Below are 17,171 nucleotides of genomic sequence, written 5' to 3'. Positions count from 1 at the left end.
TATCACCTTGGAGTGGAGACTAGTTTGGAGTGAACAGGGCAACTGTGTGCCATTATGTAGTCGTTTGCAATCCACTTGGCAGAGGGAGCGACAATTTCCTCATTATCTTCAGTTCACGAGTTCATCCTTACATCTAATCTGAAGGCGAATAGTAGGCATATTTTGGCGTGCTGTCCTGGGGGAGGAGTCCGGGCCAGGAGCATAGCCCGAACCTAAATAACTCCCCCTATTCCTAATTTGGGATAAATAGATTAGACGTGAGGAGTTGGGGTGGAGGAGGGATGCCAACAAACTCTCGTGGGACAGGAGGTAGGAAGACTGTATATATATACACACACACACGCTTGTGTGCTATTTAAGATGATTAGCTAAACAAGATGCACCTGTGCCAAATTGGATGATTATCTGATCGTGCTTCTCCCGAACTTTGTTAATAAAACCACATTTGGCATTTCACTCTTCTTTATCAGTAACAGCACTCATGGATATATACAAGAAACCTTTGAAAATCTTAGTAAATTTGCAACTTTTTGACATGAATTTAAATGATATATTGTTTTTTTTACGGTTAATTTAATGGCACTTCTTTGACACATGACTGTGACCCTTTATCTTTGAAAGAGACCTTAGTTCCTGAACCAGTTGCTTGCTGTCAGGTCATGCTGGTATTTTAAGACACTCATGACAGACACCTCTCTCACAGACCCAGCTCGAGGCCTTTGAAGGACCCTTATCTTTGAAGGCTACCAAAGGTGTGTATTTCTAGCATTGAAACACTTCCTTCCACAACTGAAGACCTACTCTGTGTTGGTCCACTCAGACAACACTATGATAGACTTTTAAATCAATCCCAAGGACGGGCTGCATTTAAGCACCTTTTTAGGCATACTCTGGGCAGAAACCAAACTGCTCTACCTAACTAGTCTCAGTTTTGGGGAAACACATGCTGTTGGGGCAGGGACTAAGGCACTAAGTACACAGACTCCATCCACAAGTGCTGGAGTCCATATGGCAGAGGCATGACGAAGCAGAAGTCAACCCACTCTGCTTCATGGCTGAATGTCATGGTACAGATGTGGCCAAATTACACAACCAACCTTCAGATTTCTGAACTCTAGGAGGTCTAGCTAGGGGTTTGCCAAGACAGAGTCCACCTGCTTCAGCCCAAGTCTGGTTCTCAATTCTGATATCTCTCCTGAAAAGCACTCCCTTGGAGATTCCCATCCAGTGGGACCTTCTGTCCCATGTTTCTGCTATTAATACTACTTATTGCAAATAGTGGAAATTATCTGCACCTCAGTATTGTAGTACATTGTAAAACAGTATGCATTAATAATGTATTGAGTGTAAATTATAATTTTGATTCAATTTATTAAATGGATGCCACCTTATTGGTATAATAAATCCATCCCTACACCAACCCTAACCCTACTCCATACTTCATTTTCAACCTTTGTATTATTTCCTCCGTTTTATTGAAAATAAATGCCTTTCAGATGTGATATGAGATTTGAAACAGGAGAAAAAAGTTCTGCAAAAGGTGGGCTTGAACTCGGGTTGATCCTGCAAAAACCTTTTATGCCAATGAAAGTGATATTTAGCTTAAAAGTTGTAGCTACATAGGCTGTCTATGGAGGGACAGCTCTCAGATTTCTTAAAAAATACATTTAATTGTGTTCTGAAGATGAATAAGAGTTGAATGAAGAATTAAGAATTGAAAGTTAACCCTTTGAATTTAGCTTTCATCATCATACAAGCTGATCATATCGCTTCAAAAGACTAATCAACAATTCATTCACTGTATTATTTTACCTGTAAAGCATTGTATTATATGCAATTTCAGTTAAGATTTTTTTAACCACTCATTTTAATGCCAAAATTATATCCTAATATATTTAATTTTAAGTCATATCTATATTTTGCCCTGCAATAGCTGCTTGATATAATACATTCTCTTCCACCTACACAATGGTTCTATGTGACTAAAATAAGACTGGCGTTTCTCTGTTTCTGTTAAGAAAAGGCATTTTGTAATTAAAGTTTTTATTTATATTTGAAAAGGTGCATTTCACAGCTTAATTTCAGCATAAATCTTCTACCTTGCTTGTGTTTGTCCTCTAACTGTTCAGCCACATGGTCCTGGTAAGGAACGTGTTTTTTGCCAATATTCATCAAACAAATCAAGCATTTAAAAAAAAAATAACACAATCTGCTTTGCAAAGAAAAACTTGGCTTTCAAACAAACGCAAAACGCAAAGTTCTCTATTTGAGAGAAAATGCAGAGGTATGGACACATATATGTAGTGTGTGTTACAACTGTGAGACTCATTTGTGAGGAACTGATTTCTCAGGCAGATATTCTCACATCGGTCAAAGCAGATGTTCTCACAAATGCAATTGAGCAACTATCTTTTCCAAAAACAGCAAATGGCGCTATTGGTCAATTTACACTAGTCTCCCGAGACCCGAAACACCTGTTAACCTTTTCAGGGAATACTGCAGACCAACATGAGTATCTGTCTTACTATATAATTAACTATTTAGATGTTCTCACAAAGTGACCCTACTACAGTGTCATTAAAATTCACAGTGCTCAGTTTTCTTTTGTGTGATTTCTGAATTCTTGAGACTGTTAAATCAATCAGACAGCTGTATTAATAAAATCATTATAAAATTATAATTTATAAATAATACAACTGAATTAGAATGTATTTATTTATGTATTTTTTCTCCTACCTTTTTCAAATTGAAACATAACGTTTGTAACATAAAATGATCCCTCACATTCTTGCTGTAGTGCACTTATCATTAAGTAAAAGACCAAGAGATAAAATCTGAGTTAACACACACACACACACACACACACAAATTAGTAATAAGAAATAAATACAATAAAAAGTATGGTTAAAAAACACTTTTTTGCATACTGATGTTTCCAGAAAGAGCTAAGTTTTTCCCTACAGGTGTGTGCTTCCCTGAAGGTCTTCTATGATTAAAACAAAAAAAGCAAACCCCACATAAATATTATAAAAATGCATAATATATAAGTACAGTGTGAACACAGTAAGAGTGCTGATAGAGAGATGACTTGATGGAGACAGAAGAATGTGCCGAAATCAACAGCTGGGCAGAAGTTTCTAGAAGACACTGTCAAACAGCCGCATTGACCGCATAATGTTTGCATCCTCAGAAACACAGAAAAGAAAGACAAGTTAACGGCAAGATATTCCTGTAGGATATTCCAGAAAGCAAACATTTAGAAAGTTAAGTAACTATAACTTCTAGTGAGTTCTTTTAGAGAAAGCCATTGATCCTGAGACCTGGGGAAGTTTAATAGCAATGTACTCCATGAACCTGTGGTCCAGAGTTAGTTTACTTCAGGTGCATGTCTCTCAGCTTCTGCTGATGGCAGCACACACTACACCCGGTTTATTTTACCCCTCAAATCTTAAACCCAACATTTTCTCCTCTAACACATTGCTGCATTTTTCTCCAATGGGATGTTTTCTATATTCCTTTTTTTATTTTAAACATGCATTTATGATGCATGTGGTGCATACAGTATTCTTGTCACAATTATAGAGTTACACCAGGGGCCAGATTCACAAACAAACAAAAATCTTAAGAAATAATACATTTCTTAAGAATAATTCATAATAATATTCTTCAGTGCATTCTAAAGTTCTCACATGTTCTTAAAAAACACCTTAAGAAAAACATGAGTCTTTACCTGACTGAATACATGACTGAATACACACTGATAAACACTTATAGGATTGTCTTTTTGTGCTTCCTCCAGATTACTCTAATAATCATAAAAAGCGCACATTATTTCTGTCATGACCAGCTTGAAAGGCGCTTGGCTTCATGTTTTTAATGTGTAGTTTTTGTGACCATTTACTTTTAAATAAACTTGGAAAACTATTGATACAATGCATAAAATCAAGCTACCTGTTTTAATCATTTTTGTGCTGTGTTTTTGCATTTCAATAAAACATTGTTAACTTATTAACTTAAAGGCAGTTATAAAGACTTTTTCTTTTTCTCAAATATGTTTTGTGAATCCAGCCCTAGTACAAGGGATGATACTGGGGTTGTGAACAAGCAATAAATACTTTTTTTATCATCTTTGGGTCATGTTATTAAATCACAATGTTATGATGTCAAGTTAAACCTGCTCTCTGGAATGCTCCCAGGAGATATTTCATCTTTGATTATGATGTTTTGCATTTTGATAAAGTTGTAGAGATCAACCTTTTGACATGACTCCATGAACTCCTCAACAGTGATCAGTCCATCATGGTTTCTGTCCATTTTCTGAAACAAAGAAAAAAAAGAAAAAGAAAAAAAAAACAAATTTATAAAGTTCAAGATGCATTACTGAATCCTTCAAAAGAGTTTGAGTTCAAGCAATATACAGTGTTATGGAAATGCTTTTTAGATCACATGAAATGCAACATAAAACAGGCATCATGAGTTTTTATTTATTTATTTATTTATTTAGACATGCAAAAAAACTCACAAAAACTATTTGGCCTATTAAACTTAAAATACAGTTGTGCCATCTTTAGCAACCAAACACTCGCAATAACTGGAGATCAGTCTTTAGCAGTGCTGTGGTGGTATTTTGCCTCACTGTTCTTTGCAGAACTGATTTAGTTCTTCCTCATTAGAGATAATTTGAGTGTAAACTACCCATTTAATGTCCTGCTACAGTATATCAATTAGGTTTAAATCCAGGCTTTGACTAGACCACTCCAGAACAGCCATTCCATGGTGGCCTTCCTCCTGTGCTTTGGGTCATTGTCTGGTTGTATAATCCAGATTACAGACTGAGGACCGGACATTCTCCATTTTGGGAGAATGGGAAAGAAATTCCATTTACCTGTTAACCTGTACCTGTACGCCGGCACACTGAACTCTCTTCGAACTCTCTTTGTTTGCATGTGTCAATGTTTACAAAGAAAATCATATATACATATTTTCTGGAAGAGCGCAGAATACATGTTTCCCTCACCTGCTGTTGGGAAGGCTCACTTGTCACAGAAGGATAAAGATGACATAAGTTGTTGCAGTGAGTGTTATTTATTAGACTTTAAATGGAGGTAATGAACAATGAAACATGATGAGGGAGGTGCTTAGAACTCTCTCTTCAATGGTAAAGAAGCACAAACAATAACAGTCTTTTTTTTGGAGATGTCTGATGAAGAAGATGAATACTAAACACAATACTTAATGGTCATATTTAGAAGAAGAATTGAAGGTGAATATATATAAATATGGTCCATGAGCCCCTTCCATGTGGTGCAAGACAGTTTGTATTGACTGTGTGGAAGGCAGCACGTAAGGTCAGATCCAGGATGTTGGCTCAAGCCTCAAACCTTCTTTCCTCTGGTCCAAATCCCTCCCAGTCCACCAGAGACTCAAAAAAACCTCCATGGCACCAGAAATCCAAGACATTCCATCAAATATAACAAGATGACAGATTGACTGTCACACCTAGGAGTGAGCGGAAGCCTTTCCATATATTTGATATGAGCTAACTGTCATGATGGGTCAACAGAGTGAGGATCCATTTGCAACTTTTAATGGTAAAAGCACGGTCATACAGGCACAGATCAGTAACAGGGTTATCAGAGGCAAATACTCGAGGCAGACTAGAGCTCAGGGCAGGCCATGTAAGAACACTCCAAAAACAGAGCAGAGGGTCAAAAGGCAGGCAGTAAACAATCCGAAACACTAGAAATATTCCAGGGATTGACACAGAAATACAATTAAGAAGGTAGTAAATGCTCAGAGATGTCAGCCGGGGCAAAACAAGACTTGATGAGAGTGTGTGAAACAGCAGCATAAATAGTCCCATGAATGTGCATCAGTTGTGCACCTAATCAGAGTCAGGTATGGAATGACGGAAAACGGAGATCAGGGAGGAAAGTCAATATTCGGGTGATGGCAGCCTCTGGTGATGCTCAGGGAAAATCACAGAGGCCAGATTCATTACACTACCATCCTCTGTCAGATACAATCTCCTCAGGGACGCTCAAGTTCTGGAAAATGTACTGAAAGCTTTCTGGAATGTACTGGGTAGCCCCACCTGAGGGAGTTTACAGGCCTTTGAGAATACATCTACTAGGACTACGATTATTATACATCTTTCTGCTGATGGCAAGTATGTGGCAAGGTACACTCATAGGTGTCGTAGAAAACTAATTCCCCAGAAAACAAAAATGCATGGATGGAGGTAAGAGACTTAGTTCAATAGTTCACCCGAAAATTCTGTCTTTGATAACTCACCCTCATGTCGTTACAAACCCGTAAGACCTCCGTTCATCTTCAGAACACGGTTTAAGATATTTTAGATGCATTCCGAGAGCTGATGTCACATGGATTATTTTAACAATCTTCTTGCTACATTTGAGCATTGATCGTGCAAGGATCGTTGCTGTTTATGGGAGGGTCAGAGAGCTCTTGGAATACATCAAAAATATTTGAGTTTGTGTTCCGAAGATGAACGAAGGTCTTACAGGTTTGGAACGACATGAGGGTGAGTTATTAGTAATTTAAGACATTTAAGAATAAATATTAAGGTAAAAAAATATCAATCTCCAAGGACCCTTTGGGACCCTAATGGTCTATGGTGCTCCAGGAGATAAGGGAAATTAATGAGTATTTTTTTCAAATTAATGAAATATTTCATTCATGAATCTCTGGAACACTGAAGGCACATTGGTCAGGCCAAACGGCATCACCCATTTAGCACTCTTGCGGACACAAATGAGAATAAAGGCATTATGAAAATCAAGTTTTGTGAACCAGGTTGCACTGTACAACATCTCTAGGGCAGTGTATCCGTGGCGGAGACCCTCCTGTACATACTATTCTATGGTCTTCTGCTCTGGCTGAGAAAGGGTGTAAACACCCATGTGGAAGTTTGATATCTGGCAGGATGTCAACAGTACAATCCCATGGGCAATGTGTTGGAAGTGCAGAGGCCTCATATGCAGAGAAGAGGGATTAGTACACTTGAATAGGTTTCTCTGTAACAGGAGGAGGTCGATCTTGTGAGGACACTGCCTAGACTGGTGGTGTTTCCCAGCTGCAACTTACCAAATGGTCACGGATGGAGTGCTGAACCCCAAGGAATCATCACATCTCACTGGCTTCATCCATAAGTGTGTGTAAAGTCCACAGGGATAACCAGAAAGTAGTATTGCCTTGTTCCATTCGGTCGCAGCTGCCAGGGTACAGAAGATAATTGAGTAATCAACAAACCTCACTTTTTCCTGGCGAAGATAGAGTAGTTGCTCCCTATTCAACAAGTTTCCCACACTCCTCGAAAACATGTCCTTTAAATGGGTAAGGAATCGTGAAAAATAATTTATGATTGTGCCATCCTGGTGCCATACAAGTTCAAACCACTGCAGCATATGGCTGGAGAAAGATGAGAGATAATGAATCCTACTTTGGCTTTCTCAGTGGGAAATAGCTAAGGATTCATTTCAAGCATGATGAGTATGGCCCTGACAGTGACACGAATCCCACAGTCAACACAGATGGCAGCAATGAAAAAGGGCTGGGTGAAGAAGTGTATGGGGGAGTGTTGGTTTTATAGGGGGTTGGATAAGGTAAAAAAAAAAAAAACCTTAGGGTTGCTAAAGCAGTTCCCGCTTCAGGTTTTTGATGGTTGCAGTAAACAGGTCCAGGCCCAATCATATTGGAATCTTTGCTGGTGTAAATGTTCATGCTCCAGAAGGTGATGAAGGTTGTTACAGTGAATGGTATTTATTAGACATTCAGCGGTAGTAATTAACAATTAAACACTATGAGGATGGTGAGTAGAACCAGGGCCGGTTTGTGGGCCCACCGGGAGGGGGGGGGGGGGGTATATTGAGTAACATTTATTTTGTCAAATTTTGTTTTCATTTTTGAAATAATTAAGTCTGAGATATAAACAAAAATGGGAGGAATCATAATGGAGGCAAACACATTTTTACAGCAATTAATTTATTACTTTCCATTAATTGTTGCTGATGTAGAGAGAGAACGTAGAGTTCCTTTTTTAAATTAAATTAAATTAAATGTATGCATTTAGCAGACGCTTTTATCCAAAGCGACTTACAGTGCATTCAGGCTATACATTTTTACCTGTCATGTGTTTTTAAAAGTGTTCCTTACTGTTGTGTATCGGTTTTATATACCTTGTTTATCTTATTAACTTAATCACACGCCAATCGGGATTCTGAACAGAATCTTTTACTCGTGTTCTCAAGCACACTACACATATTCCAAATACCCCTCCCAGTATGCATTGCACTTTCATTTCTTAAAGATACAGAGCATAATTCCAGTACATGACACTTTCTTTTTAGCAAACAAAAATGTTTGGGTCACAACATGGACATTAATGAACATCATGTGTGTCTGTTTTCACCTGAAAGAAGTTTTCCACATGTTCGCTGGGAGTTTCATCATGTATGGAGGGATACACATACTTCCCCATCAAAGCATAAATCGACTTCATTATCTTCATCATCTCCTGAGAGACCGAAACCACACACACACATATACTTTTACATTAATTATTCTTTCTAGACACTAAACTGATCAAAGCGTCATTTCAAGTACCTCTCTTGTGATGAATCCATCTTTATCAAGATCATAGAAATTAAACGCCCAGTTTAGCCGGTCATATATTGAGCCTCTAAGGATGAGTGACAGACCAGCAACAAACTCCTGTAAAATGACAATAATAATAATTATAAATCTGTCTGGAAACAAACAAATAAAATCCTAACTAGAACTAGAAGGTTACAAGCTTTGCTGTAGAGACACCGCTCCGGACATTTATGTTGCTGTTATCTGACACACTTAGTTCAGTTTATAGATCTTCTCCTAACCAGTTGGTGATATGAATCAAGTGTGTTAGAGAAAATGGACATAGAAAATGAAGAGTGGTCCATCTTCAGGACCATAATTTAAAAAAGCTCTGCTGTTTCTTACCTTAAAACTCAAACAGCCGTTCCTGTTAGTGTCAAATGCCTCAAAGAGGTAATGTGCATAAATGCTTGAATCTGACAGAGAGAAAGAAAAAGGAATTGGACAATGCTTTATATATGGTGTATATCTGTGTATGTATATTTTTTTTCTCAAGAAAGATAAACATGTAAAAGTGAAGAAACCAAAATGTTAAATGTCATAGATGTATTTAATGTTCTATGCAACTTGACAGAGGGAAACAAGATTTCAGTGTTATTTTTTCTTCAGACATTCCCCATGCAGGTTATTTAACCACTGAAAATGGGTAATATTGTAACAAGGCTGTTCTATGTGGGGATTGAACCCGGGCATATTGGGTTCAAAATCACTTAGTTAATGGATTGAGCTAACTCCCCACTAAATGAAACCAAGAGCAGGGATGATCAAACGACAAGGAGTCGTGGGTCTTCAACAAAACACAATCTTTACTAATAAAAGGTGAAACAAAACAAGAGAATCTGTGCTTCCAAAAAAACAGTACAAAGAAAAATAGACACAAGGGTCCAAAGACTTAAACAGACTACAGGTGTGATGCATCAGACATAATGAGTGGTAGTGTTTAGCAGGAGTCTGGTGAGAGACGCCAACTGCCGATCAGGAGGAAAATAGCAGTCCAGTTAAGGGTTCCTTACCGGAGTCCCCCCTCTAAGAATGGCTCCTGATGTTCACTTGGTGAAGTCTATGGGTGCGAAAAAAATCTGTAATGAGAGTAGGGTCCAGAATGTCTCGAGCAGGCACCCATGAGCACTCCTCTGGGCTGTAACCCAGTCGACCAAATGCTGTACTTTGTCTTGGACCTGATGAGACTCCACCAACCTACGGACAGTGTAAGCTGGTTGTCCATCAATGATACGGGCAGCTGGGGCAGACTTGTGAGCTGGGGACAGAGAAGAACAAACAACAGGCTTTTGCCGAGAGACATGAAACGTTGGGTGAATCCTCATGGACCTGGGCAGCTGTAGGTGGTAAGCTACTGGATTTATCTTCCTGAGGATCTTAAAAGGACCAATATAATGTGGAGCCAGTTTTCAAGATTCCACCCGCAGAGGCAGATCTCTGGTTGCAAGACACACCCTCTGACCCAGATGAAGCATTGTTCCCAACCTCCGATGCCGGTTCGCCTGCCTCCGCTGTTGTTGAGTGGCTTTCAGTAAAGCTGCCCGAGCCTTCTTCCCAGCCTGTTGACAACGGCGAACTAGTTGAGCAGCAGCGGGAACACATACCTCTGGCTCCTGACCAAAAAGGTAGGGAAACCATACTGGCACTCAAAAGGGGACATGCCTAAGGAAGAATAGTAGAGAGAATTATGTGCAAACTCTGCCCAGATTAATCGAGAGCTCCAAGTGGTCTGATTGTCTTCTGCCAAACATCTCAAAGTTTTCTCTATCTCCTGATTCACCCTCTCTGTCTGCCCATTAGACTGGGGGTGAAAACTAGATGACAGACTGATGTCAGATCCAATGAGATTGCCAAAAGCCTTCCAGAACCGGGAGGTGAATTGGGAACCTCTATCGGAGACAATATTCTGGAGGAAGCCATGAATCCTGAACCCATATTGCATTAGGAGCACTGCAGTCTTGGCTAGCTGTGGGAAGTTTGGGTAATGGCAGGAGGTGACAGGCTTTGGAAAATCTATCCACCACCACAAGAATGACAGTATTACCTTGGGATTCAAGCAGACCTGTGACATAGTCCAGAGTTATGTGTGACCAAGGATGTTTAGTGATAGGTAGAGGATGCAGTAGTCCTTGAGGGTGGGTTCTGAGCTCTTTATTCTGGGCACACATCATGCAAGCGGCGACAAAATCATGGAAGTCTCTTTACAACTTTGGCCACCAAAATCTCCTCTGAATGAGCTTGCAAGTTCTAGAGGACCCAACTTGACCAGAGGGGAGGGAGGCATGTGCCCACTGCAACACATCAGAATGTAGTTAGGGACAAAAAGACTTCATGGTGGACCATTACCTGGATCCGACTGTCATCTCTTAATGGCAGCCTCAATGCCCCACTGGATAGCTGCTATTATTCTGGAGGTGTGAAGGATGGGTTCTGGTCTGGCCTCCCCTTCTGGGGAGTCAAACTGCCTCGAAAGTGCATCTGGTTTTGAATTCTTGAAACCTGGGCGGTAAGAAAGAACAAAGTCAAACCGGTTAAAAAACAGTGCCCAGTGTGCTTGGCAGGAATTCAGTTTCTTGGCCTCCCGAATGTAGGTTTGGTATCTGTGGTCTGTCTGGATGAGGAATGGGTGCTTGGCCCCTTCCAACCAATGCCTCCACTCCTCCAATGCCACCTTTACTGCCAACAGCTCTCGGTTTCCAATATCATAATTCTTCTCTGCTGCAGTTAGTCGATGAGACCGATTAGCGCATGGGTGAAGCCTGTTGTCGACCCTGGCTCTTTGGGACAGGACTGCCCCTACCCCCACATCAGAAGCGTCAACCTCCACCATGAAGGGCAACTCTGGGTCTGGAAGGGTTAAGATAGGGGCAGACATAAAGAGTCTTTTCAGCTTGTTAAAAGCTTGATTGGCCTTCTCAGTCTACATGAATGATCGCGTAGACTTATTGGGGAGTGCGGAGAGAGTTTCTGCAACAGAGCTGAAGCTACTTATAAATCTTCTATAAAAATTTGTAAACCCAAGAAAACGTTGTACCTGCTTCACAGAATTAGGCTGAGGCCATTCCTGCACTGTTCGCACCTTGACAGGATCCATCTGGATGTTGCCCTTGGAAATGATGAAGCCAAGAAATGGGGTGGAAGACACATGAAATTCGCTCTTTTCCAGCTTGACGTAGAGGCTGTGTTTAAGTAACTGGGACAGGACTTGTCGAGCATGTTGAATGTGTTCTTGGTAGTTGCGTGAGCAAATGAGGATATCATCAAGGTAGACAAAAACGAACTTGTTCAGCATCTCCCGCAAGACATCACTAATCAGCACCTGGAAGACAGCTGGGGCATTGACCAGACCAAAGGGCATTACACTGTACTCATAGGGGCCTGTCTGGGTGTTGAAAGCGGTCTTCAACTCGTCCCCTTCTCGAATCCTGACCAAAGGGTAGGCATTTTGGAGATCTACTTTAGTGAATATGGTGACACCTTGCAGTAGTGGCAGATTTAAACTGAGATACAGGTAGCTCTTGAGTATCAGACCTGTCTGGATTGTGATTGGCAGGCCACCTGGATAGTGTCGACATTGGCTCTGGGTATACCTCTAGTTTCTCGGTAGAACGGCAAAGAGAAAGAGCAGAAACACAACAGTTAGTTCCCCAACCTTAAACTACACCTCTAGACCAGTCAATATTTGGGTTGTGACAAGTTAGCCATGGAAATCCAAGAACTAAGTGGAGTTCTGGTAACTGGATGAGGAAAAAAATTGTATTCGTTCTTTGTGACCCCCAATATCAAACTGAATAAACGAAGTGCAGTGACTAACCTGTCCCGACCCCAGAGGTCTGCTGTTGAGAGCCTTGTTGAGATTTCTGGAGGAGCATGGAAGGAATGCCCAAACATCTGGCTACATCAAGTTCCAAAAAGTTCCCAGCAGCTCCAGAGTCGATGAAAGCGCCAAGCTGGTGATTCTAGTTGTTGTGGAAGATGGTGGCTTGGATAGTAAGTCCAGAGGTTGTAGGACGAGGGAAGATATTTTCTATCATTCCAGTTCCCCCTTTCCTGGACGAGAACTGGCTTTTCCCGACAATTCAGGACAGTTGGAGCGAATATGGCCAGACTTTCCACATTACAGACAGCGTCACTCCCTCATCCGTCAATCCTTTTCTGTCTGGGTTAATCTGGTTCGACCCAGCTGCATGGGTTCTTCCAGATCACTGGGTTTCCCGAGTGGTTCAAAAGTATTGGAAAATTCCAGAGAACGTTACACACTGGTTTCCCGACGTCGTTCCTGTTGTCGTTCTCAGAGACGATGATCTATTCGGATAGCAACCTCAATTAAGGATTCCAAATCCGGAGAAGGGTCTCTAAAAGCTAACTCATCCTTGAGTTCCGGAGACAAGGCCTGGTGGAATGTGGCCTTTAAAGCTTGCCTGTCCCAACCACTCACTGAAGCTAGGGTACGAAACTCAATGGCAAACACCGCCATGCCTCGAGTGCCTTGAGAGAGTCGAAGCAAACAGTAGTCCACATCACCTGTGCTGGCTGTATGGTGGAAGACTTTCTTCATTTCAGCAATGAAGCTGCCACTGTTTGCAGTGAGTGGTCCCTGTTGGTCCCACAAAGCCGAAGCCGAGTTTAAAGCCTTGCCAGTAAGAAGGGTAATGATGTAAGCAACCTTGCTGCTCTCTGTGGGGAAGCTGCTAGGTTGTAACTGAACTACTAGGGTGCATTGAGTGACGAACCCTGGACACTTCTCAGGACTGCCATCAAATCGTTCTGGTGCTGGTAATTTGGGTTCTGACAGGGCAAGCTACCACTGCTTAAAAAGGATTACCATGTGACAGCTGAGGCTCTTGTGATGAAGAGACCGGAGCCTGAAGATTTAAATATTGAACAATCTCAGTAAGGATCTGCTCATGTTGCTGAATGGCAGCAGCTTGCCCTGATATGGCAGACAGAATGCGATCCACATTAGATGGTGGTGGACTCTCCTCCGCTGGATTCATGTTTTGTGGTTCAGTCTTGCTTTAACGAGGTTGTTCTAGGTGGGGACTAAACCGGGTCTGTTGGGTTCAAAGTCACATTAAAGAGTTAATGGATTGAGCTAACTCTCCACTAAATTAATCCAAGAGCAGGGATGAAACGGCAAGGAGTCGTGGGTCTTCAACAAAATGTCCCAGTGATGTCCCGACAATCTTTACTAATAAAAGGTGCAACAAAACAAGGGAAGCCGTGCTTCCAAAAAAAACAGTTCAAAGAAAAATAGACACAAGGGTCCAAAGACTTAAACTTAAACTTTAACAGACTTAGCTTGCAACAGGTAACATAGGCTCAAGACTGAACAATAAGGCATGGCTCAAAGACACTTAAATAGGGCAAGATACAGGTGTGATGCATCAGGCATAATGAGTGGTAGTGTTCAGCAGGAGTCTGGTGAGAGATGCCAACTGCCGACCAGGAGGAAAAACAGCAGTCCAGTTAAGGGTCCTTTACAAATATTCAACAATCTCGACATACAGCCACACTGAGATCCTTATATCTCTGGGACTGAAGTACACAGGGCCTTGAAAGTGTAGATTAAAATAAATAAATAAATAAAGTTTATCTAGAATTAGAATCTGAAATCATATTGAATATATTTAATACTTCTAGAGTTAAAAACACTTTATTAGATTATATTTATTTAAATTATATTTATGGCATCCAGACAAGTATTTTATGTGCAGTTGTGTTGATGGAATGAAACAAAATACATTTCTAGTTTCATTATTATTTGTTCTTCAGATAATCTGCTTCAAAAGAAATAAAGAATAATCTATATGCAAAGTTATCCACATTTGGTTTTTGACCACTGAAAATGTGTACAATTTAACAAATTAGTCCTGGAGTCATACTGAGTTTCCAAAATTGCTGGAATTTAACCATATAGTGCCTTTAAAATGAGAACACCGAAATTAAAGTTTGTTAACAACCAAAATCTGAAAGGGCATTAAGATATATTTAATACTTCTTGAGTTACAGGCATGCAAACTTGCCTTGTCCCATTTTCAAACAGTCAACACAAACATAATGCAACAAAGACATACCAATTTCTGTGTAAAAATAATATTTTTTTCAAGCAGATTTAAAGATATATATATATATATATTCAGATTCATACATTGATAATTATCTGAAAATGAATTAACATTATATTATTAACAAAAATATACATATACAATATATATACTGTCTCACCTCCCTGAGGGAAGAACTGAGAGTAAATGAGTTTAAACACGTCCTCAGTCACCACTCCACTGGGACATTCCTGAAATACACAACAGATCTTAAAACAGACACAATAAAAACACTACTGTGGCCAAAACCTTTAGCATAGTGCAATATGCAATGAATTATATGTCTTTCAGAAGAAAAAAATTAAGAAATTTACATTACAATCATGAATTAGACAAATAAAGTAACAATTATTTGTGCCACACAAAGGGTGATATTCCCAGCTAATGTACTGACTTTCCTATTGATTTAATCTACATAAGGAGAGCAACATTTACATTTTTGAAGGCCCTGTAGAGGAACTGCAGCTCTTTCCTGCTGAATTCAGTCTCTTCCTGTAGTATGTGCAGATCATCAGGCCGATGGCAGACGAAGGATATTTCAAACTCATCCTCAGTGCTTTCTGTAAGAGAAACATCTCATTATACATTAATAACTGAATGTTAACATGTCTCCTCTGTTTTAGAGAAAGAGTTATGAAGAAATTCATTGCATCACACTAATGGTTAATTTCATTAATGTGAGAGGACAGTAGAGAGATGACAGGAAAGCATTAGGTGGAGAGAGGGGAGTGGGATCAGCCACATTTTCACTGAGATTGCAAGATGGCCAGCCGATCTAAGGAGACTGAAACCCAGTGACAGCAGGTTGTCCAGATCAAGACCCTTTCAGCCACTGCAAGTTTGTTGGTCATTTCGATCAGTGATTTCTCTGAATCTGTGAATATCGCAGGTGCAGGACATCCATGTAAGACAGGGTTTGTCTCAGCATGTGTGAGAGAATTAAAGACAAAGACAAAGCCTCTCATCAGCAGAAAGAATCTGAAGGCTAGACCTTTGCTGAGGAGCATGTTGTGTGGAGAGAGGAGAATTGGTTTAAAGTTCACTCTAATGATGAGAGCAGGATTCATTTATTTGGGTCTGGTGCCATACATTATGTTATGCGTCAAACTGAAGAAGAATGGACCGAGATCACACCGGTGCAGACGTGTGAGAGACTAGTGATGTACTGAGGCTGAGGCTGAGCTGAAGTCCTTCAAAGCAAGGGCCTTTACATTTCCTACTGATTTCTGACAGCTATAACCCTGCAAAATTTGAGTTATAAATCATCTTTCGGGCTGCAGTGGTTACTGACTTACCATTTTGATCAGCGTTTCCCACAAAATAATACAAATAAAAATAAAATAATAGTTCTCTAATTACGATCCCCATTGTATGTGTTTGATGATTAGGTAGTCAAAATATGGCACATATTTCTTAACTTTTGCCAAAGACTGACAGCCAACAATGATGTGTGTGCTGAATTTCATGAATTGTAAAGAGCCTAAGAGCATGAAACACAGAAATAGTGTTACAGTTTGATTTGTTATTCTGGCAAAACCATTTAAAATATCAAACAAGTTTTGACATAGTTCTGACCAAGTCTGACACGATTGAGGTACACAGAAGAGATTTCAAAATGTGTTCACTTCCTGCTTTCCTTCTTTCTTTCTTTTTTCACAATAAATGTATTTCCTCGCTGCAGTAACGCACCCTGTTGAAAGAAAACAGCATATGCTCTGTAAGTTTTGTCGCTGGGATGCTGGTTTATGCTGGTCATGTGCTGGTTAAGGACCAGCAAAAACATGCATCCCAGCGACGAAACTTACCGAACCAGCATATGCTGTTTTTTTTCAGGAGGGAGCTTTCAGCATTTGGGCACTAATAGATATATTTTCATCCTTCAACTTGTTTGTTTTGCTGTTATTATATCACACGTTCTGTGCAGAAAGTTAGAGTGCAAAATGAACACTGGAATATTATTTTCCCAGTTTGTTTTGTAAACTCTTTCCTTCATTTCCAGATGCACTGGCTGCTACCAAAGAGTGGAAACTCTCTCGGTCCTATAAAGATAAAGATTGTCTCCGAAGAGAAGTGGAAATAAACCTGCCTAACCAAAGACTGCATACAGTGTGTATCCCGTCCAGTCACTCACCGTCTGTGAAGCACCAGTAGTACAGTGGGAAGAGGGACACCAGCATCAAGATGTAGAGTCCACCTGGTTCATCACCGGGCATGAGCTGCTTGAAGCCTCTGTACTCCTGAGACTGTGACATGCTGCTGAACATGATGCGGTCTGAGAGTGTGTGTGTGTGTGTGTGTGTGTTCCCTTCCAAAAACACTCCCACCCACACGCTCTGACGTCTTTCCATTTCTCTTTCATGTCACTTCATGACGGTTTCCAGCCCAACAAAAGCCTGCATTAGTAATTCA

At 40.3% G+C, this 17,171-nt stretch overlaps 1 protein-coding gene across 2 annotated transcripts; it reads right to left on the bottom strand.

The window, feature by feature from the left end:
• Nucleotides 1–2,074: 2,074 nt before the first annotated feature.
• LOC113057447 (Kv channel-interacting protein 2) lies at nt 2,075–17,072 on the bottom strand. 2 transcript variants are annotated; one of them, XM_026224877.1, is made up of 8 exons: nt 16,894–17,072; nt 15,198–15,322; nt 14,884–14,953; nt 9,001–9,071; nt 8,626–8,733; nt 8,432–8,536; nt 4,255–4,317; nt 2,075–3,185 (listed from the first exon to the last, which is right to left on the bottom strand). In XM_026224877.1, the coding sequence occupies exons 1-8, from the start codon at nt 17,024–17,026 to the stop codon at nt 3,138–3,140; spliced, it is 723 nt and encodes a 240-aa protein (XP_026080662.1). In that variant the 5' UTR covers nt 17,027–17,072; the 3' UTR covers nt 2,075–3,137. The 2 variants fall into 2 exon arrangements, with proteins under 2 accessions (XP_026080662.1, XP_026080661.1); XM_026224876.1 differs by having other exon boundaries at nt 2,075–4,317.
• Between the last annotated feature and the right edge of the window lie 99 nt (nt 17,073–17,171).

The sequence above is a fragment of the Carassius auratus genome, chromosome 38, assembly GCF_003368295.1.
Source record: "Carassius auratus strain Wakin chromosome 38, ASM336829v1, whole genome shotgun sequence".
NCBI classification, from domain to species: Eukaryota; Metazoa; Chordata; class Actinopteri; order Cypriniformes; family Cyprinidae; genus Carassius; species Carassius auratus.
The sequence above is the reverse complement of the archived record's forward strand: the minus strand, read 5'-3'. Positions and strand labels throughout refer to the sequence as shown.